Below are 22365 nucleotides of genomic sequence, written 5' to 3'. Positions count from 1 at the left end.
CCAGGCCTTCTAAAAAAGAACTTTTTCTCAAAGAAGAACATCAAGAGATGAGCAGTGAAGTAAAAACAGATTTTAATTTATAAATTCTAAGGGGAGGGAGGGAGGGAGGGAGGGAGAGAGAGAGAGAGAGAGAGAGAGAGAGAGAGAGAGAGAGAGAGAGAGAGAGAGAGAGAGAGAGAGAGAGAGAGAGAGAGAGAATGAGTAACATCTTCAAGGGAGAGCACAGACTTCTCTAAAAGTGGAGAGAGATCCAGTACATAACTCATTAAAGATGAAAGTAAGCATCACATAAGGGGAGATGCAGGTGACATGTGTATGGAGCCACCATGTACATGGACTTACAACACACATGTGCATGCCTCCTTTTTCTCAAGTTAGTTCATAAAGGTTTTCTCCCAATCTTCCCAACCTAGGTCTGCTGCTAGGGTGATAGCCAGGAGGAAGAGTTGAAGGGTAGTTAATGGTCTTCTTTGATATTCCCTCCCTCGCCTTGGTTCCTGCTGGAGCTCTTTTGGGGTTGGGGGTGGAAGGATCTAGCCTTCTGGGGATGACAGGTAAAGTTCTTATCAGGCCTCTATCTACAAATAGGTCCTGACTTTAATGCTGTGAACATCTTAAGGCTAGTAAAAGGGCAACTCCTTCAAAAGCCAAGAACTTTCATTATGTTCCATGAATTAAAAAAAAAAACATGAATCTATCCAGAACATATGCTCTCTGGGCCCATAGACGTTGCCCATATCTCTCTTCTTGAGATGTGTACTTTCATGTTTTTCCTACTTTAATTCTGGGACATGTACTAGGGTTCTCTCTAGTAATGTTCTAATTCTGCCTTTGGAGAAACACATGTTCTGTCTTTCTTATCTTCTCCTTACCTTTCTATGAAATTACAAACTCCTATTTTTACTTCCAAAATAATGGAAACTTTCCATTAATAGTTTTCTGAAAGATACATTTTTCTTTAATAATAAAGATGTGGGCTAATAAAATAATTTCAATTTGTATGAGGATTATTTTAAAAGTTAAGAAAAAGGTTAAATTATTTTAAAAATCTTCACCAAAATTATTTGTGTGTTTTCTCAGGTTAAAAAGAAACTTTACAGTTTAACCAGAAATGAATAACTGTTGTTAATGCACATATTCCCTAAGATTAGTTTATGTTGTTAGTAGTATATAAAGAGGGTTTTAAATTTTAATATTAATTTGAATATTAGTGAACGTTGCTGCTTTTATTTCAGTTTTACATTGTGAAGGAAAACAGAGGGAATGAAGGCACATGTGTTGGAGTTTCTCGCTGGCCAGTGCATGACTTTAATCACCGTACTACCTCAGATATGTGGCTGTATCGAGCTTATAGTGGTAATCTCTACCACAATGGAGAGCAGACTCTAACTTTGTCCAGCTTTACTCAAGGAGATTTTATTACCTGTGTATTAGACATGGAAGCCAGGACTATTTCTTTTGGAAAGAATGGAGAGGTACTGAAACTTTCATAAGCATTGCTATTTCCTTCATTTTAATACTGATCTAACTTGTTTCAAGAAGTCTGATCTTCTCTTCTCTACTTTTCTCCACTACCTTTTCTTCATACAGGAATGTCAACACTAAAAAAGTAAAATCTCATTAAGATTACTTAAGCAGTTGAGCAAATTAGGGTCATTTATTATATATAGAATTTCCTTGGTTAGCAAGGTTAATAGAGATTTGATTATAATAATTTTATTCTGTTTCATAAGTTCTTTGAATTGTTTTTTTTATATTGCATATGATCAATTTTTAAAAATAACTCTTGTTTTCTTTTATTTTCATCCTTCCTTCTAGGAACCCAAATTAGCTTTTGAAGATGTGGATGCATCAGAATTATACCCATGTATAATGTTCTATAGTAGCAACCCAGGGGAAAAGGTACTGAAACCTTAAGCCTTTGTACTTAGACATTTGTCACTTTTATTAATATTTGAATATCAGAATTTATAATAATAATAAGCTAGTAAAATACCAGCTCTGATAATTTACTAGAAACTTCTAGAAAAAGGTTAAATACTTTTAGAAAGTTTTTATAAACTGCGGGAGAATAACAAAGGCCCAAAAGCAACAGAAACTAAGACCTTGAACACTGATCTTCAGTAGAAAGTTTACAAGTGGAGTGGAGTTGTGGAGTGTTTATTCTCCATAAACCTTCAGGTATATATTTAAGAGACATCCTCATTTTAAAAACATTTCCCCTTCTCATCTAAAACCTGCAGCACTGCAATAGTGGTAGAAGGTTGGGGGGAACAGTGGCACTTGAAGGGGGAAACCATTCCTATTAGTAACAGTATTGAAACCACAGTGCCTAACAGGAAGAAAAATACAAAGTACATGTCGTAGAGGCAGGCTGGTGAGTAGGAGGAAAACTGAAGACACTGCTAGAAGGAAGTGAACACTGGTGAAGGAACATCAGGTATTGGAACATCAGAAACTCAGTCACGAATAACTTTGTAAATTATGGTGCCTCAATAAACTTTTTTTACTTTTGTGAAAAATAGAAATTATCTTTATATTAAGGCACTATTTGATATTTTGGCAATTTTAATAGAATGAGTCAACTTTGAAACATCTATAGTTATAAAAATAGAAGCAATATTTCTTATCAATTATGCATAGATCAACAAATAACTTTAAATGTAATCAGTTATCAGTAGCTGAATAACAAGTTACATTTATGATAAGGAGCTAGCTGCTTTCACTCATTCAGTCAAGAGGTTCTCGGAACTTAAAGAGTAATTTAAACCCTAAACCTTCAAATTTATATATATATACTTGAGAGAATATATAATGAAGCATATATATTGAAGAGATTCACCAAAAACATTTCCCCTCCTCATCTCACTCCTGGAAAAACTAAATGATTTAAAATGACTTCTTGTGCCGATACATTTAATTTTATACCCAATTCTGTCTCAAGGATTCAGTGTAGTCTAGAATAGGTCTCCAAAGTTTCTATTTTTTTTTTTGGTTTTTGGGCCACACCCAGTAACACTCAGGGGTTACTCCTGGCTATGTGCTCAGAAGTTGCTCCTGGCTTGGGGGACCATATGGGACACCGGGGGATCGAACCGCGGTCCGTCCAAGGTTAGCGCAGGCAAGGCAGGCACCTTACCTTTAGCGCCACCGCCCGGCCCCATTTTTTTTTTTTTTGGTTTTTGGGCCACACCCAGTAACACTCAGGGGTTACTCCTGGCTATGTGCTCAGAAGTTGCTCCTGGCTTGGGGGACCATATGGGACACCGGGGGATCGAACCGCGGTCCGTCCAAGGTTAGCGCAGGCAAGGCAGGCACCTTACCTTTAGCGCCACCGCCCGGCCCCAAAGTTTCTATTTTTGTATGGAATAGTTTTGTGCTATTCACACAATTCTTTAGTGGAAATGCTAGACTTGATCAATTTTAGCCATGAAACTTATCCTGCATTTTTAAAATATAAATATTTGCTTATTTTTATATGTTGTATGGAGGAGTTTGAGCCATATCTGGTGGTGGCTTGGGTTCTGCACTCAGGCATCAGTTCTGGTGGTACTTGGGAGACCATATGCAGTGTCAGGGATGAACCTAGAGGTTGGCTGCATTCAGTGCAAGTCTCTTAACTCATATGTTATCTTTCTAGCTCTTAATATACTTTTAAAAATATCAAGGAGCTATAATTTTATTCATGAGACAGGGGAACTGCATTTTGAATAGGTAGCTAACAAAACTGCTATGGAGATGAAACCAAGAGGCCACCTACACTACCTGCTATCCTCCCTTACTTTGTGCTGCTCTTGTACCTCCCATAGGCTCTACCAAATTTTTTTTTATTGGTAAGAAAGCTCATTTGTTGGTCCCCAATATCAGTGGGCCATTACAAAATTCATTCAATGCCCAGACTGTGTTCATCAATCTATTTTACCCAAAAATCTTTTCTTAAAAGTTTTAGAATCTCTGACAAACACAAGACTAGTAGTAAAGTCCTTTTCTCTTTTTCTCTCTTTGTTTGTTGCCATTTACTGTGTATCTGGCACTATTCTAATTAATAATTACTTTATATGCATATTCTCATTTAATTTTTAAAGTAACCCTAAATTTTGTGACCTTGAATTTCTGGTGATATTTTTTTAAATATGCAGAACCTGGAGCTTAGCAAGATGAAGTAATCTTCAAGATTATTGAAGTTAAGATTTTAACCCAGGACTGGAGTGATAGCACAGTGGTAGGGCATTTGTCTTGCATGCGGCCAATCCGGATGAACTCAGGTTCGATTCCCAGCATCCTATATGGTCCCCTGAGCCTGCCAGGAGTGATTTCTGAGCATAGAGCCAGGAGGAACCCCTGAGTGGAGCCAGGTATGGGCCAAAATCCAAAAATATAAAACAAACAAAAAAGCTTTTAACCCAGGTTTTGCTCTTCCTTTAAGCACTGCATCTTATTTGAAATGTGTGTATAATTTGAGAATATATCAGATATCTTGATTTATGGTTTTATATTTGTTCTTTGAACAATACGAGATGACTTCAGCTCTTTTTAAAGAGGCTCAGTATAATAGTGACTAGATTCACAGTTTAGGTTGGAGACTAATTTAGATCAGTCATATAGACCTTGGGTATATGTCCATCTTCCAGATAACCACAAGATCTCTGATATTCATCAGTTTGCAGGATGTTTAAAGGAAAAGGCTTCTTATTTCAGAGGATGGTACTTTTTCTAATGCCAATTTATCAGCAGTATTTTCTCATTCCTGTGGTGTGAGAGTCCAGTGGTGAAATATAATTATATTGGAGGTTATTGAGTTATATGTGTTACAAATGATCATAACTAGTAGTTTATTGATTTTTCCATTTAATTTTATAGGTGAAAATTTGTGACATGCAGATGCGTGGCACACCACGAGACTTGCTTCCAGGAGACCCCATTTGTAGTCCAGTAGCAGCAGTGTTGGCAGAGGCCACCATTCAGCTCATCCGTATCCTTCATCGGACAGACCGCTGGACTTACTGCATTAACAAAAAAATGATGGAAAGACTACACAAAATTAAGATATGTATTAAAGAGTCAGGTCAGAAGCTAAAAAAAAGCCACTCGGTTCAAAGCCGAGAGGAAAATGAACTGAGAGAGGAGAAAGAGAGCAAAGAGGAAGATAAAGGTAAACATAATAGACATGGCCTTGCTGACCTCTCCGAACTGCAGCTGAGGACCCTGTGCGTAGAGGTGTGGCCTGTGTTGGCAGTGATAGGAGGAGTCGATGCTGGCCTTAGAGTTGGAGGTCGTTGTGTTCACAAACAAACTGGGCGCCATGCCACACTGCTTGGAGTGGTGAAAGAGGGCAGCACATCTGCCAAGGTCCAGTGGGATGAAGCAGAAATTACCATCAGGTATGATGTGTTGAGTTACATTTTTAGTAAGTAAGTCTTTCATGGTGACATGGGCCATGGCCCATGAATAGTGAGTAGTGGTGTATTTTGGGCAAGTTGCTAGTTAACAAGTTTCTTCTTCATTTTTTTTTTTTGTTACATACTTTTTCACATAGCTGAATTCTCAAACTTGTGTTCGTGTTCCTTGGAATTGTAGTAGTTAGTAAAATCTATCACTTCGTTTTGTGAAAGAATGGTAAGCTAGCCAGTTGACTTTTTAGTTGAGATTCTTTTCCAAATTTTACTTGGTTTTATCATTTCCATTATATACTCTAGAAAATATTGTCAGCAGATATGTCAATTATATTTTGTATGTGTATGAAGACTTTGAATATCCAATAGGATCCTATGTAACTATAATTAGGTTTTCAGTTTTCTGTGATTTATTTTGTTTGTTTGTTTTTTGGGTTACAGCTGGTGGCACTCAAGGGTTACTTCTGGCTCTGTGCTCAGAAATTACTCCTGGCAGGCTCATGGTACCATATAGGATGCTGGGGATCAAATCCAAATCAGATGGTTGCAAGGCAAATACTCTGCCCACTGTCAAACCCAAATCAGGCATGTGCCCACTATTAAAATCAAGTAAGGCAAGGCAAATGCTCTGCCCACAAATGCTCTGCTGTGCTGGTGCTCCAGCCCCAGTTACCTTGATTTTTGTCTGGCTTTTCTTTGATTATTATCCTTGCCCTACTTTTTTTTTTTTTTAACTGCACTATTAATTTTTTTGTTGTTGGGAAGGAATGCCTCCAACATAGTGTTTGGGTACCACTTGACTTACTTGGCCAGTTGATCAGTGCTATGACCTAACAGTGCAATCCTGCTTGGACTCAGAGTTGCTGGGGAGCCCACTAGGGCCATACCTACTGCTGTAAAAGGGGTCCACATGGTGTTAGGAATGGAATTCAGATCCTTGTGCAGGCCCCTCTAAGCGCTGACCTCTCTTTGGAGCTCCTTTGTCTTTTAAAGCACAATGTGCTATAATATTATAGTCAAATAATACTTATTTGACTCATTATATTTTTAGAAGCAATTAGATGTAGGCCAGAGGACAGTACAGGAGACAAGGTAGATGCCTGGCATACCACTATGGCATTTAAGATCCTTGTTCAAATCCTCAGCACCACATAATGGTCTTCTGAGTACCACAAGGTATAGCCCTTCAAAAAAAACCATACAAAAAAGATAATTGTGTTTGAAGTTGAATATAATAGAAATTCTGATATTTAATATGTATATATTAGGCTTTTTCATTGATAAGGAAACTCAATGAAATTGGTATTATTATAATTTGAAAATATGAATTTTTGATAAATACTATGCTTCCTAAAGAAATTCTTTTATAATATTTTAATATTATAAGATGGAACAATATTTTAAAACAGTGATTCTTAAATATTTTGAGCCTATATTCTGTTTTAGAACTTACGGGCCATCTTAGTTGAAAAATAAGCATTCACAAAGTTTGTGCTCAATATTAGGACATATGGATTCAACCTTCTCCTGCTCCAAAAAACCGTAGAAACAAATTGAAATAAAAAATGTTTCATTGAAAGTATCTACTTTTTTAAAAAATGTTTTGCCTTATTTCAGAAAGGATTTGTAATCTGTAGTAAGCTGAACACAGGAAAGTTAATTAATAAGGTTAATTAAAACAATTAAAAATGAAGCCATGGAAGGCTAAAATAGAATAGAGATTTAGGTTAGTACACCAACAAATACATCTTTAACTACATAGCAGTTACATTTAATTTAATTGTAACATTTAAACTTTTAAAGGAAATCATACCAGATAATAAAAAATATATGTTTAGCGATTAATTGGAAGCATTAATTAAAGACTACAAAATAAATTTTTTAATGAAACAGTCTTCTACTTATAACCTTTCCCTAAGTTATAAACGACCATAATTTAGCAATTTATTGTACAAACTTTCCAAATAGCTTACATCAGGAACTAGCAAACTAGCCTTTGTTAACTGACTTTACGGCCATATTGGAATTTGCTAAGGTGTAGCAATGGCTGCTTTCCTTCTTAAGTAGTGATGTCATAAAGTTCTAAAAACAGTTGGGTAATCTGCAGGATCTGAAATATCATAATTTATAGAAAGGGCTCTATAAAATGTTTGCCAATTTCTGGCTCAGGTAACATAGAACCGTCCTACCTGAAAGCATAAGCACGTCTCATTGCATTTGCATCTCCCCATCACATCACCTCATTTTCTCACAGTTTGTAATGACTTCTGTAGTTTGTGTAAATTATTCTCTACCGTACACATGATGCATCTTATTATGTCTACATTTGTTCTGTACCTTCCTCCTGTCTATCCCTCACTTGCTTCTTCCTGTGTCATTCTGATCTTTATTAAAGCTTCCCAACTTTTTGGTCGCCTAGCGATACTCCACTGTATAATCTGGAGCCCTGTGAACCACTGCCTTTTGATGTGGCACGATTCCGAGGCCTGACAGCATCTTTGCTGCTGGACCTCACCTATCTGACTGGCATTCATGAAGATATGAGCAAGCAGAGCACCAAACGCCATGAAAAGAAACACCGGCATGAGTCTGAGGACAAAGGGGAAGTCGAGCAGAAAAGCGAGAGTGAACCTCCTTTCGATATAAGAACAAGCTTCATATCTGATGATGCAAAAGGCCAGAGTGCCACAAGCTCCAAATCATCAGAAAGTGAAATCGTTTTATTTCCTTTAGATTCAGCACTGCCAGGGCTTGAATCCCAACATCAGATAACAGAAGGAAAAAGAAAAAGTCATGAACATATGTCCAAAAACCATGACATAGCTCAGACAGAAACCAGAGCAGTCCAGCTGTCTTACCTCTACCTCGGGGCAATGAAATCACTTAGTGCTCTTCTTGGCTGCAGTAAATATGCTGAACTGTTGCTCATCCCCAAAGTCTTGGCTGAGAATGGGCACAACTCCGACTGTGCGAGCTCCCCCGTTGTTCAGGAGGACGTCGACCTGCGAGCCGCCCTCCAGCTCCTCATGCGCCACATGGTGAAGCGTGCAGTCATGCGGTCGCCCATCAAGCGAGCATTGGGACTGGCTGATCTTGAGCGAGCACAAGCTATGATCTATAAACTAGTAGTCCACGGGCTTTTGGAAGACCAGTTTGGGGGCAAAATTAAACAAGGTATGTTTGTAATACATGTATTTTGTTTTTGTGCTGTCAAAATTCTGATCGTCAAAAGTTACATGTTGTAAAAATGGTTGACAAAACAATTTTCACATTTTTTTCCTTTGGAGGTCAAGCAGTATTTTTTTTTTCCTTTAGATTAACAATCTACTCTCTATCTATATTTTTCTCTTCTATTTTATAAGCATTAGAACTTAAAAGCTGAAATGCAACTCAAGCCACAGAAGGTACTCATTTATTAGTCTAAATACATGGTATTCTGAGTACCAAGTCTGAAATTACTTCTCAGGCATCATTTAGGTTCCTGTTGTGGTAGTTTAGTTTTTTTTTTGTTTTTGTTTTTGTTTTTTAAGCTTGGCTCTTCCCAATTCTATACTTGGCATCACTCCTAGCATTATACAGAATCCTGTAGTACCATGTTTTGATCCTGTGGGACACATGCTTCGTGCACGTAAGCCTGAACTCAGCCTCTTTAGCTGGCTCCCAACCTCAGACAATTTTATAGATAATGTAGCTTTGTAAAACTACTACTTTATCTTCCATACTCATACTTACTAAATCAAGATGGCAATATGAGTCCTAGATAAAAATAAGATTTGTTCAGTAAATATATACTGAAGGCCTACTATGTACCAGACACACTACATCTGGGAAGTTAGTAGTGAGTAGAAAAATCCCTTGCTTTAATGAAGCTTACATTCGATTTTTGTTCTTCCTCCTTTTCTTGGTTTACACAGTAAGATAAGGAAGGAACCTGATTTGAAGTAGGAGTGTGATGATTATAAAGGGAAGTAGCCATTTATAAGGTTTCTTAGCTTTGTATAGTACCTGTTATCTAGATTGACTTCATTTGTAGACTCCTTTCAGCAAAGAAAAATATATAAATATAATTTAGACTTTCAAACATTTTAATTCTTTGTTTAACATCCTACGTTCAGGGTTTGAAGTATGTGTGTGTGTGTGTGTGTGTGTGTGTGTGTGTGTGTGTTTGTATGTGTGTGCATGCATGCACTTACTTGTGTGCTTTGAATAACCTAGTTTATTATTTTTTTGCGTTTGGGGCCATACCCATTGATGCTCAGGTTTTACTCCAGTTCTATACTCATCACTCCTGGTTGTACTCAGGGTACCATATGGAGTACAGGGAATCAAACCGGGATCCACCACATGCAAAGCAAGTGTCTTACCAGCTGTACTGTCTCTTCAACTTCAATTTTGTCTATTTTAGAACATGGACTTTTCATCTTTTTATTTTACTTGTATTTACTTGTCTTTGATCTTTGACTTTGGATAATTAAAATCAAAGTGCTAAAAAAACACAGTTTGAATAATCATATCACCCAAAGGGAACTAATCAAATCATAAAATCAAAATAAAGCTATATATTTCTCCTTCTTTTACAAAAATTGACTGGTTAAAAGACACTATTATTTTGTTTACTGTTGAGTCTATAAGAACAGTACATACAGAATATATACATTTAAGAACTTTTTCTCTAACTCTTCTGTAGAAACTGGCACATAAGAAATATGTTTAGGGCTGGAGCAATAGCACAGCGGTAGGGCAGTTTGCCTTGCACACTGTCTACCAGGGATGGACCCAGGTTCAATTCCCAGACATCCCATATGGTCCTTCTAGCCTTCCCCAAAAACAAAATAAATAATTATGTTTAGTAACATTCCAAATTAAAACTTTGACCTTTCTCATGGCCCTATCACTTTTTTTTTCTTTCAAAAAACCCCCCAAAAAACAGGTGATCAAAGCAGGGTCCATCCCGGGTTGGCTGCATGCAAGATAAATGCCCTACTGTTGTGCTATCATTCCAGCCTCTGGCCCTATCACTTTTGAAGCCAAATTCCTAACTATTTTTTTTTCCTAACTATTTTCTTAACCTTTACTTGGTTTATAGAGTTTGAGCAGCAAGCTGAAGATAGTGACCAAGCCCAGCAGGCCCAGACCCCTGTGACCACTAGTCCATCAGCTTCAAGTACCACTTCCTTTATGAGCAGTTCCTTGGAGGACACCACAACTGCCACCACTCCTGTCACAGACACAGAGACTGTGCCTGCATCTGAGTCCCCAGGTGTCATGCCGCTGAGTCTTCTCAGGTAAGGAAGCACATTTGTTGTCTGCATCTCAGGCTTATGTTTTGAAATATGGCTGCTCTTTGAGAAAAATGTGTACAAGTGCCCAAGAATTATAAAGAGCTTAAGGATCATAACGAACAAACCCATTTTACCAGAGTTGAAAATGTCCTTCCAAAATTCAAGAAATTGTTCAGTTTCACAGCCAGTTTTTGCATTTTGAGTTTTGGAGATAAAGATTAGAGCTATTTGGGGCTGGAGCGATAGCACAGTGGTAGGGCATGTATGTGCCTTGCACACGGCCAACCCAGGATAGACCTGGGTTTGATCACAGCATCCCATGTGGTCCCCCACGCCTACCAGGAGCAATTTCTGAGCACAGAGTTACGAGTAACCCCTGCCCTTGAGCACTGATGGGTGTGGCTCCAAAATCAACATATATATAAATATATATAATCTTAGAGCTTTCTTACAAAGATTAGAGCTCTCTTTCACTCTTAATAAAATAAAGTGCAGTAGTTAAGCTTATTTGTTTTTTTGTTTGTCTGTTTTTCTCCCCTCTTCTGTTAGTTGATAGTTTAGTTTTGTTTTTTTGTTTTGGGGGCTGGACCCGGTGATACTCAGGGGTTACTCCTGGGTATGCGCTAAGATATTGCTCCTGGCTTGGGGGACCATCTGGATGCAGGAGGATCGAACTGTAATCCATCCTAGGCTAGAGCGGGCAAGGTAGATGCCTTACTGCTTGCACCACTGCTCCGGCCCCTAGTTGATAGTTTATTGCTGTTCTCAACTTGTAGTTGAATATAGAAGAGAATATGACTTACTATTATTGAGTTTCATTTTTTGGCATGCCCAAAAGACACCTTGTTTAGAATTGTATTCTCCCCAAAATCTTGAAGAGTAGTTCTGATGGGACATATAGTTGGTTTTTGATTAATTTCTTTAGTAGTTCTGAATCATGGTTTTCTGTTCACATATTAAGGGTGATTGCTTTCATCTTGAGCAGGAGTGTTCATTTTAGCACTGCTGATAACTAACATTGCCCAGTCCTTATACATCTACTGCCTCTATCTCTCTTGTTTAAATAATACATTTTAAGAATTACTTCTATTTAAGAAAAGGGAAAAGAGGCTATATTAATATAGCTTTTAGTATTTGAGCTAACAGATGAAGGCACCTGTTTAGTATTGTATAGTGTGACTCCATAGTGCCTTCAAAGCTCTGTAGTAGGAAATGCTCTATTGTAAATGTTTCCTTGGTGGTATTTGCTAGGCCCTGTAACTCCTTACTGCTAGACCTCATTTCCCTGCTCTTTGATTGTGCTTCATTGGAGCTATAGTTATCTCTACCTGACTAGAAATTATTTAATGAAAGACAAAAAAAAAAAAGACAATGCTCCATGTGTACATGCCATTATGTCAGCTATTTGGATTGGATAGGAAATGGCTTTGTGTTGTTATTTTGCTTTTGTTTGTTTTTGTCAATTCCTAGTTATATTGGAGGGGAAGTGTTATGGTACTGGCAATCTAACCCAGGGCTTTTCACACACATAAAAATGCCATAAGTCACTTATATCCCATCCTCAACTCCTAGACAGTCTGGGAATGCTATTACTGTTCATTTATTTAGAAAATTTCTTGAGTATGCTCAGACCCCAAAAATAAATTTTTCCAGATGTACCCTCTTATAGCCAGGGAAACTAATACTATATAGAAGAAAAATCTCTATACAGACAGGAGCTTGTTTGTGTCTATTTTATTAACAACTGTATTCTCTCCCTACCATGTTCTTGGCACTTGACTAAACAAATGATCAAGTTTCTTTTACAGCATAATTACCCTATGGAATAATGATGTTTAAAACTGAATTTTTTTTCTAACTTGAACACCAGTCCAGGCTTTTTATTCAATAGAAGATTGGGATGGATGTATCATTTTAGAACTCACCATTGTTGTTCTCTTAAAGGCAAATGTTCTCTAGTTATCCAACTACCACTGTACTTCCAACACGGCGTGCACAAACTCCTCCAATATCTTCCCTTCCAACCTCCCCTTCTGATGAAGTTGGAAGAAGGCAAAGCTTAACATCTCCCGATTCACAGTCAGCAAGACCAGCTAACCGCACAGGTATGTGTGTTTGCTATCATGCATGGTGATACCCAGATCTCTCCAAATTACTAGTGCTTGATGAAGAGGGCATTGTGTTTTGGTTTTATTGAAGGTAAATCCTTGATTTATATTAAGGTATCACCTGCTTCATCAAACTCAGTTGTCTTTTCTAAAGTTAAAGATGAAGCATAGCTTATTAAGAGAGAAATTATATATATATATATATATATATATATATATATGTATATCAGTCATATTAGACCTTTCATTTTTTTTTCTGATATGGGCATTTTTTAAATTTAAGCCATGTGTTTAACAAAGTTACTCATAGTTGGGTTTTAGATATACAGTGTTTCAGGACCAATCTCACCACCAGTGTCAATCTCCCTTCACCTATATTCCCAGAGTCCATCCCATACCACCACCTCCTGCCCCAGCCTTCCAGCATAACAGGCACCTTAAAGTTTGGTTATTAAATGATTTCATTGTTGTTGACTCTGTCTTGGATATTTACTTCAGTCCTTTCTTAATTTCAACAAGGCCCCTGAGACCTCTGAGACCCTGTCTTCTGTCATTTCATGTATGTCTCTTCCCCCACTAAATTTCTTTTCTTCTCGCTATATTCTGGGGCCTAGAGAGTTCTCGACAACCCCCATTTAAGACATTTTATTTCTTCATGTAGTTATTCCACATACCACATATAATTTATATCATCTTGAGATACTGGCATTTTAAATATTATGAATATCCTAAGTCTTGTTCTTTTTGTAACCTACACAGATGCCTTTTTATTTTCATTCAATTTAAAGTACTAATAGTTGACTGTTGATCTGTGGTGAATATTACATTATTTAGTTTCTAAATAGGATCTTTTCGGCTATCTTCCTGTTACTGACACCTAATTTAATTTTATTGTCATTTAAGAAAATTCCTTTTATAATTTGAGTTCTTTAGAAATTTGATATTTTAATTTGAGATTTATCTCCTGTCAAAACTATCCCTACTTTGTTATTTCATGCAAGTGTTCCAGAAAGGCTATCAATGTCATTGACTTTGCTACTATGCCCATCTGTAATTTAGGATTCTAGGACTTCTTACAACCATAGTTATCTGTGAGTTTTTGTGGGAACAGATTTCAGAGCTACAATTAAGTAGGTAAAGTGTACTTGAAGATACCCAAGCTACTCTAGACTAAGTTCAGTTTAAGATTCCAATATGTGTTTTCCATGAGATAATATGATAGGATGTATCATGTGGCCTTAGCACTTTAGAAATCTAGCAGATACATACTATGCCAGGCTAGTATGACTTGGGTGACCTAGGGGTGGAGGTGATGGTGTATAGGCAGAACTCCCTAGTCCCAAGGAGAGAGAGAACTAAAATGAGTTCTCTCATCTATGGGATATAAAGAAATAATCTAGAGGAATACCAAATGACCAAAGATACCACAACCTAAGAACTGATCTTTGATATGTAGTACCTCTGCCATAGGGAAGTAGTGGAAGGATGAAAACATTGGGACAGAGGAAAGTGGACACTGGGGGATGGTGTTGTGCTTTATTGTGTCATGCTTGAAACCCTATATAAACTGTATTAATAGTAAGCCACAATGTATTATAAAAAAAAAAACAATGTGTTGCCAAGGGGGCAGGCTGGGAGACAAGAAGTAAGTATTGGTGTTAGAACATTGAAACTGAAATTCAATTATGTCTTTAAGTCACCTCAATAAAAGAATTCTAAAAATAAAATTTAAGACTGTTTTAGGATCTCAGTATGAACTGTTTGATAACTGTTTACTTAGGAAAACTATATTATTGAGTAGAATGTTGTATAAATTGTTAGTCTAGCCAGATTGATTGATAATGTCTGTCTTTACATACTGAATTTTTGTTATTATGTTACTGTTACAATTTTTCTTTTCCTCTAGTTGTTTTTATGATTATTTTTTGGTTTATCACTGGATTTAAGCAGCTAGACTATCATCTGCTATGATCTAAAGACCCAAACATTAAAATTTTTGAAGAAAAGTCTTAGGTTTATGGATTTATGGTTGCCAAAATTCCATAGATGATTTTTCAGTTTTGAGTTAGGGCCAGGCCTGGCAGTCTTTAGGGACCACCTCATGCTGGGAATTGAATCCAGGCTCCCACATGCAAATCATTTGCTCTGACTTTATCCATGACTGTTTAAAATATTTTCCTGATCTACCTCTTATATTTCAGTCTCCAGTTACATGTATATTAAAATGTATAAAGTTGCTCACATATTATTTATTTGTGGTTGTGCAGGAGATTGAACCAAGGTCCCATACAAGACAAGTGCTCAGCTGAGAACAAAAGCTCACCTTCCCCCTTTTCTATGATGGGGGGCTTCTCTTCCTTTTTCTCTGAGTTTTATTTTTATGTAGAAATTTATTTAAAACAAATAAAACATGAAATGGACTGAGAGGCCAAAGTAAAAAAATGTTTTAAGCCAAACAAGCCATGGCCTGAGAGAGTGAGAGAGAGAGAGTGAGAGAGAGAGAGAGAGAGAGAGAGAGAGAGAGAGAGAGAGAGAGAGAGAGAGAGAAAGGAGAGTGAGAGAATGAGAGTGAAGTAGTGAGAGGAGAGAGGGAGGGAGGTAGGGAGGGAGACAGAGGAGAGAATAAGGGAGGAGAGAGGAGAGCAGAGAGAAGGAAAGAAAGGAGAGAGGGAGATAGACAAATAGAATGAAGAAAAGGAGAGGAGAGAGGAAGGGAGGAAGGAGAGAGAAAGGAGAATCCTGAGTTTTAATTTAAGTGATTTTGTTGGTTTGCTTGTTATTCTGTAATTGTTCCCTCCTCTTTTTTATATTTTTTTTGGCTTTTGGGTCACACCTGGCAGCGCTCAGGGGTTACTCCTGGCTCTACGCTTAGAAATCGCTCCTGGCAGGCTCGGGGAAACCATATGGGATGCCAGGATTTGAACCACTGTCCTTCTGCATGCAAGGCAAACACCCTACCTCCATGCTATCTCTTTGCCCCGTTATTCTGTAATTGTTGTAGCGTCTGGTCATTTATCTTTTCTTCTGCCATGTTTTTTTTTTCTTTTATTTAAACACCATGGTTACAAAGTTGTTCATGATTGAATTTCAGTCTTACTGCAATGTAATAACCACTCTTATTCATTTCACATTTCACACCACCAATGTCCCCACTTTTCCTCCCACTCTCCCCACTGCCTGTCTCTGGGTAGGCATTTTATTTCTTTCTTTCCCTTTTAACACAGTGATTTGCACTAATTTTAATAAAGTGGTACCATATCTATCACTTTATCTTTGTTCAGCGCTCAGTTCCTGTGAAACATGATCAGTTCCAACTATCATTGTCAGAGTGGTTCCTTCTTTACGCTAACCGCACTGCTCCACTATTTGTAGCAGCTTCTTACCTTGGACTGGTCCTACTGGCCCTCGTCTCTATTGTCTCCATATTACTACCATACTATCTTTTTTTACCTTACATCCCACAAATGAGTATGATTAGTCTATGTCTATCCCTCTCCCTCTGACTCATTTCACTCAGCATAATAATCTTCATATGTGTTTTTAGTCCCATCCAGTATACTTCTTCTTTCCAATATACTACTTTTCATCTGCAGAAGTTCAGTTTCTTTTTTCTGGGGGAGGAGCACACCCTGTTATGCTCGGGGTCACTGCTGGCTATGTGCTCTGAAATCACTTCTGGCTTGGGGAACCATATGGGACTCAGGAGGATGGAACTGAGGTCTGTCCTGGGTCAGCCATGTGCAAAGCAAACGCCCTCCCGCTACAATATCACTCTGGCTCCAGAATTCAGTTTCTTTATCTTATTGAATATAGGTAATAAAAGTCAATTTTCTTTGTTAGAGCAATTAGGAGAGCTCATCAGAGCTCACAGAATATAGTTGTTTGCACTATGAGTGCTGATTTAGTGAAAACTAAATCATTGCTCCCAAGGAAAATACAGGGTTGGTTGTTAGTATTGTGGACTTTGGAGGTATCAGCAGCCACATACATGAACACACATTTACAGCCCCAGGAACTGTAGATCTGGGCCAGTTCTCACCCACCCTCTCCTGATAAAGTCCCAGAGTTTTCAGTCCCAGAAACTGGTGTTCATATGTGTTTTACTGATTTGATGCCTCTTCAGAGTTATGAAGATGGGCTGTTTACCTGGAAGAATCTGTGGGATGTGGGTGCTTGTTCAATATTTTTTGGGGGGGTCACACCCGGCAGCACTCAGGGGTTACTTCTGGCTCCACACTCAGAAATTGCTCCTGGCAGGCTCGGGGACCATATGGGATGCCGGAATTTGAATCAATGACCTTCTGCATGAAAGGCAAACGCCTTACCTTCATGCTATCTCTCCAGCCCTGCTTGTTCATTTTTTAATTGGATATAAAATTTATTTTAATTGTGAATTATATCTTGTTTAGCATGGAATATTTTTTAATTATTTGTTCTAGTATATGACTGTGTAACTAATATATAATTTGACTTTTTTTTTTTTTAAGAGGGGCCATGCCAAGCAGTGACCACAATCTACTATTGGGTATCTGACAGGGCCTAACTCACAAGTGGCCTACGTACCTCGTAAGCCCTTCCAAACCCCCAATTTAATTTTTTTTTCACTGAAAACCATACTTTTATTAATAGTTTAGAATCAGTAGACAACAAAAAACAATCCAAAACAATAGGAATATAAAACTAGAAGGCAGATTAGTATTCTTCATCCTCCTCCTCCCCATCAGCACTATCTGCTCCAACCTCTTCGTAATCCTTCTCAAGGGCAGCCATGTCCTCACGAGCCTCAGAGAACTCTCCCTCCTCCATGCCTTCACCCACATAACAGTGAACAAAGGCACGCTTGGCATACATCAGGTCAAACTTGTGGTTGAGGCGAGACCAGGCCTCAGCAATGGCTGTGGGGTTGCTCAGCAAGCAAACAGCTCGCTGTACTTTGGCCATTGTCCCCCCCAGGAACCACAGTGGTTTAAGCCTACAGCACCCGGTATTCCCAGGCGGTCTCCCATCCAAGTACTAATCAGGCCCAACCCTGCTTAGCTTCCGAGATCAGACGAGATTGGGCATGTTCAGGGTGGTATGGCCGTAGACCAATTTGATTTTTTAAGGCCTGCTTTTAAACTTTGTTAAGTAGCATGAGGACAGCTTTTAGTTTAGCATCAGTTTTTCTCCTCCTCTGACTTTGCCAACTTATTTATACTTAGAATTGTTTTGTCTGATAATTGATTGTTTTTCTAGTTTTGTGTAGTTAGCGAATTAGCATCCATTGTAGACCTAGTGCTAATAATTTGGCATAGTACATGCTTTGTGTATGTGTTACCATGGTTTCTATCTCTACTATAGATAATAAAACAAAACTAAAGAGAAGGCTTAAAGAAAAGGAGGTCCCTTTCTACATCTTTGGAATAATCTTTCTGCATATTTCTCTTTTTTCAAACAACACACTCCTTTCTTAGTATTCAACCTTGTAGAATTATATTTATTGCGATCTTTCTGTATTCTCCACTGTTTTCTGAGCACAGAGAGATCAACAAGTTTAGTTTGGTTTCACTCATCCTTCATTGGAGCTTGAAAAATATCTTTCCAGTTCAACTAAGGCAATACAAGTCTCTTCATTTGTTCTGTGGAATTATTTTCTTGTACTGTCTATGATCTAATATCTTTAGGTTGTAATTTGCTCTATTTCATCTGTTTTTAAGTTGTTTGTAGTGAGAGTGAATCTAGCATCTCTTAACTCCATCATGGCTAAAAGTACAAGTCCATAAGATTTACTAAAACTCTAAATGCTACAGCAGTAGCTGTAATAGTTGTTTGCTTGTTTTTTTCTGTCATTCTTGGTGATAATCAGGGCTTACTCCTGGCTTTGTGCTCAGGGATTACTCTTGACAGACTTGGGGAACCCTATGAGGTGCCAAAGATCAAGCCTGATTCAGCCATCTGCAGGCAAATGTCCTATGTGCTGTACTATTTCTTGTAGTAATTGAAAGTGGGGTAGATAATCTAGTTTGGGCTGGCCCTGTCTGTATTCAGGGCTTATTCCTGACTCTGCACTCAGGGATCACTTCTGATAGATTTTAGGGATCATATGGAGCCCTGGACTAACCCTGGTTGCAAGGAAAATGCCTTTCCTGCTGTACTATTTCTTTTCTTTTCTTTTCTTTTCTTTTTTTTTTTTAAGTTTTTGGGTCACACCCAGCAGTGCTCAGGGGTTACTCCTGGCTGTCTGCTCAGAAATAGCTCCTGGCAGGCATGGGGGACCATATGGGACACTGGGATTCAAACCAACTACCTTTGGTCCTGGATTGGCTGCTTGCAAGGCAAATGCCGCTGTGCTAACTCTCTGGGCCCGCTGCTGTACTATTTCTTTAACCCCTTGTAGTATTTTTATTTTACTTTTGTAGTAACATTTTTAAGGAAAAGTGTTATAGTTTTTTTCCCCTCCTTTCTTTTTTCCCTTCTTCCCTCTATAACATTAGATGAGGCCTAATCAGCAGTTCAAAATCTTTTTATTTATATATAAATCTTTATTTAAGCACCATGATTACAAGCATGTTTATAGTTGGGTTTCAGTCATAAATAGAATACCCCCTTCATCAGTACAACATTCCCACCACCAATGCCCCCCTCCTCCCCCACCTCTGCCTGTATTCTCAACAGGCATTCTACTTCTTTCATTCTTTAACATTGCCATGCTAGTTGTTAGTGTAGTTATTTCCCTAACAGCATTCACCACTCTTTGTGGTGAGATTCAAATTGTGAGTCTGTCCTTCTGGCTCTTCCAGCCCTTAACTCTGTAAGCATTTCAGAATCATACAAGCATTTATGCTAGCAGAGTTTAGGAAGCAGATAGCATGACCATTCAGACTAGGATATCAGTATAAGATTGGGGTTAGAAAGTGTCATTGTGGAACTAACCTGACAAATGATTGAAGTCAAAGTTTATTAAGGACCCAGCATAGCAGATCAGAGTGAAGGGACATTGACTAGTTTTGTCCACTGAGTGAACCTGAAAGTGAACTAGTTCAGTCAAAGTGAAAATAAATAAGATCTTTTCTTCTTCTAAACACCATTCTCTATTAAAGGAATCTTGCAGAAGAAATGGCAAAGAGATGAGATGAGCCTGGAGTAATTTGTACTTAGAAATGATATACAGTGCTTAGAGGATGCTTAGCACTGACCCTAAGTGAAAAACAACTAGATGGGAGTTTTCACTGGCCAATCCTGGGAGATTTAGTGTGTCAAAATGTACTAATAAGGAAAGGAAAAGGAATATACTAATAAAGAGTGAATTGTCAGCTGATTGATCTAAAACCAGTGATGAAATTAGATAATCATTATCAATCACCAGGATAATTTCAGCCAGAAGCATAACTGGATGCTAGTAAGTGAAGCTTTGATATAAGTTTTGAATAGTTTGATTATATTATAAATTATTACCACAAATATTAGCATTTAAAAGGTACCTTTATGGTAATCTATGGCAGTTATAAAATTCATGTAATCAAAGTTAACTAGTAGTAATGGGGAAGATTGAAATCAGGTATCATATAATCAAGGAATTAAGTATAGTATAGGAAAGTATAGTAAAGGAATTAAGGAATTTGCCATGCATGTGACTGACCCCATTTTAAAACCTGGTATTATATGCACATATAGTCTTCCAGACACCAACTATGATTTCTCAAGCCACAGGTCATTCCTAGGCACAGAGTCAGGAATAACCTCTGAGTGACTTTGGGTAGGGCTCAAACCTCCTTCCATACCCTGCCCCTCCAAAATAAAAGAAGAAAGGAATAAAGTAAGGAAGAAGAAGGGGGAGGGAAGGAAGGGATTGATGAAAAAGAAGGAGAGAAGGAAGGACCATCTAGGAGCATGCAATGAGAAGTAGGTATCACATTTTGGTGCTCTTGCCTAAAAAGCACAGTTTAAATCTAATCATAAGGAAACATCAAAAGAAAGCCCAGATTGGGGCCAGAAGTTTAGTGCAGTAAGTGGGTAGAGTGTTTACCTTGCACGTGACTGCCTGAGATAGATCCCCAGCATCCCATATGTAAGGGCCCCAAACCCACCAAAAGAAATACCTGAGTACAGAGCCAGTAATAACCCCCTAATCACCACCTGATGTGGTACAAAAACAAAAGCCCAGATTGAATGACATCCTACTGTAATCTTCAAAGTATCAAAAAGCTCTAAGGACACTGAAGAGATATGAACAATGCATACTCAGATGATCCTAGATTGGATCTTTTTTGGGGGGGACCCACATTTGGTGGCCCACATCCTGGCTCTGCGCTCAGAAATTACTCCTGGCCGGCTCAGGGGACCATATGAGAAGTCAGGGAATGAACCTGAATTGGCCACATTTAAGGCAAATATCCTCCCTGCTGTGCTGTAGGGGCTCTTAATCACTTTATTTAGTCAGTCTCTTAGTGAAATTAGCATGGAACTTTAGATATCAGTATGGTTCATTTCCTGACTCTAATAGTTATGTGTTAATGGTAGATATAATGGTAATGTCTAATGTTTGATAGAGAGCATCATACTTGCATGTATGCTCCATTTATTTGGGGAAAAAAATTTTGTTTATTTTTGTAAGCTTTCATTAAGTTTGAAAATTTTCTAAGTAGGAGGCAATTTCAGAACAGGAGGAAAGTGTTTAAATTTTTCCCAGTAAATTTATACTTAAAAGAGATATCACTAAGTAAATAAATAAAGAATATTACATTTGTTACGTATTTGGGAAATTTAGTACTAACTTCACCGATTGTGATTTGATATAATATAAAAAGGGATAATTAAATGCCAACTTTCTAAATCATGTCTTTGAAAAATATTGTGACATTTAGTGATATTTTTTAATAGAACAAAATTACATTAGAAGTAGAAAGTATTGGGCCCGGAGAGATAGCACAGTGGCGTTTGCCTTGCAAGCAGCCGATCCAGGACCAAAGGTGGTTGGTTCGAATCCCAGTGTCCCATATGGTCCCCCGTGCCTGCCAGGAGCTATTTCTGAGCAGACAGCTAGGAGTCACCCCTGAGCACCGCTGGGTGTGGCCCAAAAACCAAAAAAAAAAAAAAAAAAAAAGAAGTAGAAAGTATTGGGGAATTAGAAATGCATTATAATAAGAATATTTTTTTACTCATATTGATATTTAGGGCTTTCTCTCTTCCTCTCTTTTTATGGTCTCAGCCTTGTCAGACCCAAGTAGCAGACTTTCAACTTCTCCTCCTCCTCCAGCAATTGCTGTGCCCTTGTTGGAGATGGGATTTTCTCTCCGGCAGATTGCCAAAGCAATGGAAGCCACAGGTATAGTGAACTTTTATGTACTTGTAAATGGTAAATATGTATGTAAAATTTTATGTATTTGCAAAAACCTGATCATATATATATTTTATATATATTGTGCATATATTTTAAGAGGACATTACTAGTTCCTAAGATTTTATTTTTAGTTCCTAAGATTTTTAACATGATTTGGTTACAGAACAGTGCACTGTAAAAAGCAATAGCATGTGGAGGCCGGAGAGATAGCATGGAGGTAGGGCATTTGCCTTGCATGCAGAAGGACGGTGGTTTGAATCTCG

The 22365-nt window shown here is 38.0% G+C and overlaps 1 protein-coding gene and 1 non-coding gene across 2 annotated transcripts in view; one reads left to right on the top strand and one right to left on the bottom strand.

Annotated features, from left to right (window-relative positions):
• HERC1 (HECT and RLD domain containing E3 ubiquitin protein ligase family member 1) overlaps nt 1-22365 on the top strand; it is a 223057-nt gene that overhangs the window by 133795 nt on the left and 66897 nt on the right. The window contains exons 36-42 of the mRNA XM_049783985.1: nt 1236-1475; nt 1819-1902; nt 4861-5381; nt 7789-8567; nt 10480-10678; nt 12620-12780; nt 21971-22087. Coding sequence (XP_049639942.1) covers nt 1236-1475; nt 1819-1902; nt 4861-5381; nt 7789-8567; nt 10480-10678; nt 12620-12780; nt 21971-22087 — 2101 coding nt within the window. The remainder of the gene's footprint in view (nt 1-1235; nt 1476-1818; nt 1903-4860; nt 5382-7788; nt 8568-10479; nt 10679-12619; nt 12781-21970; nt 22088-22365) is intronic.
• On the bottom strand, nt 17753-17871 carry LOC125996773 (5S ribosomal RNA). The gene has a single exon (XR_007491457.1). It is a non-coding gene; the product is annotated as a 5S ribosomal RNA (ribosomal RNA).

The sequence above is a fragment of the Suncus etruscus genome, chromosome 1, assembly GCF_024139225.1.
Source record: "Suncus etruscus isolate mSunEtr1 chromosome 1, mSunEtr1.pri.cur, whole genome shotgun sequence".
Taxonomy (NCBI): Eukaryota; Metazoa; Chordata; class Mammalia; order Eulipotyphla; family Soricidae; genus Suncus; species Suncus etruscus.
Note: the sequence above shows the minus strand (reverse complement) of the source record. Positions and strands in the feature narration are given on the sequence as shown.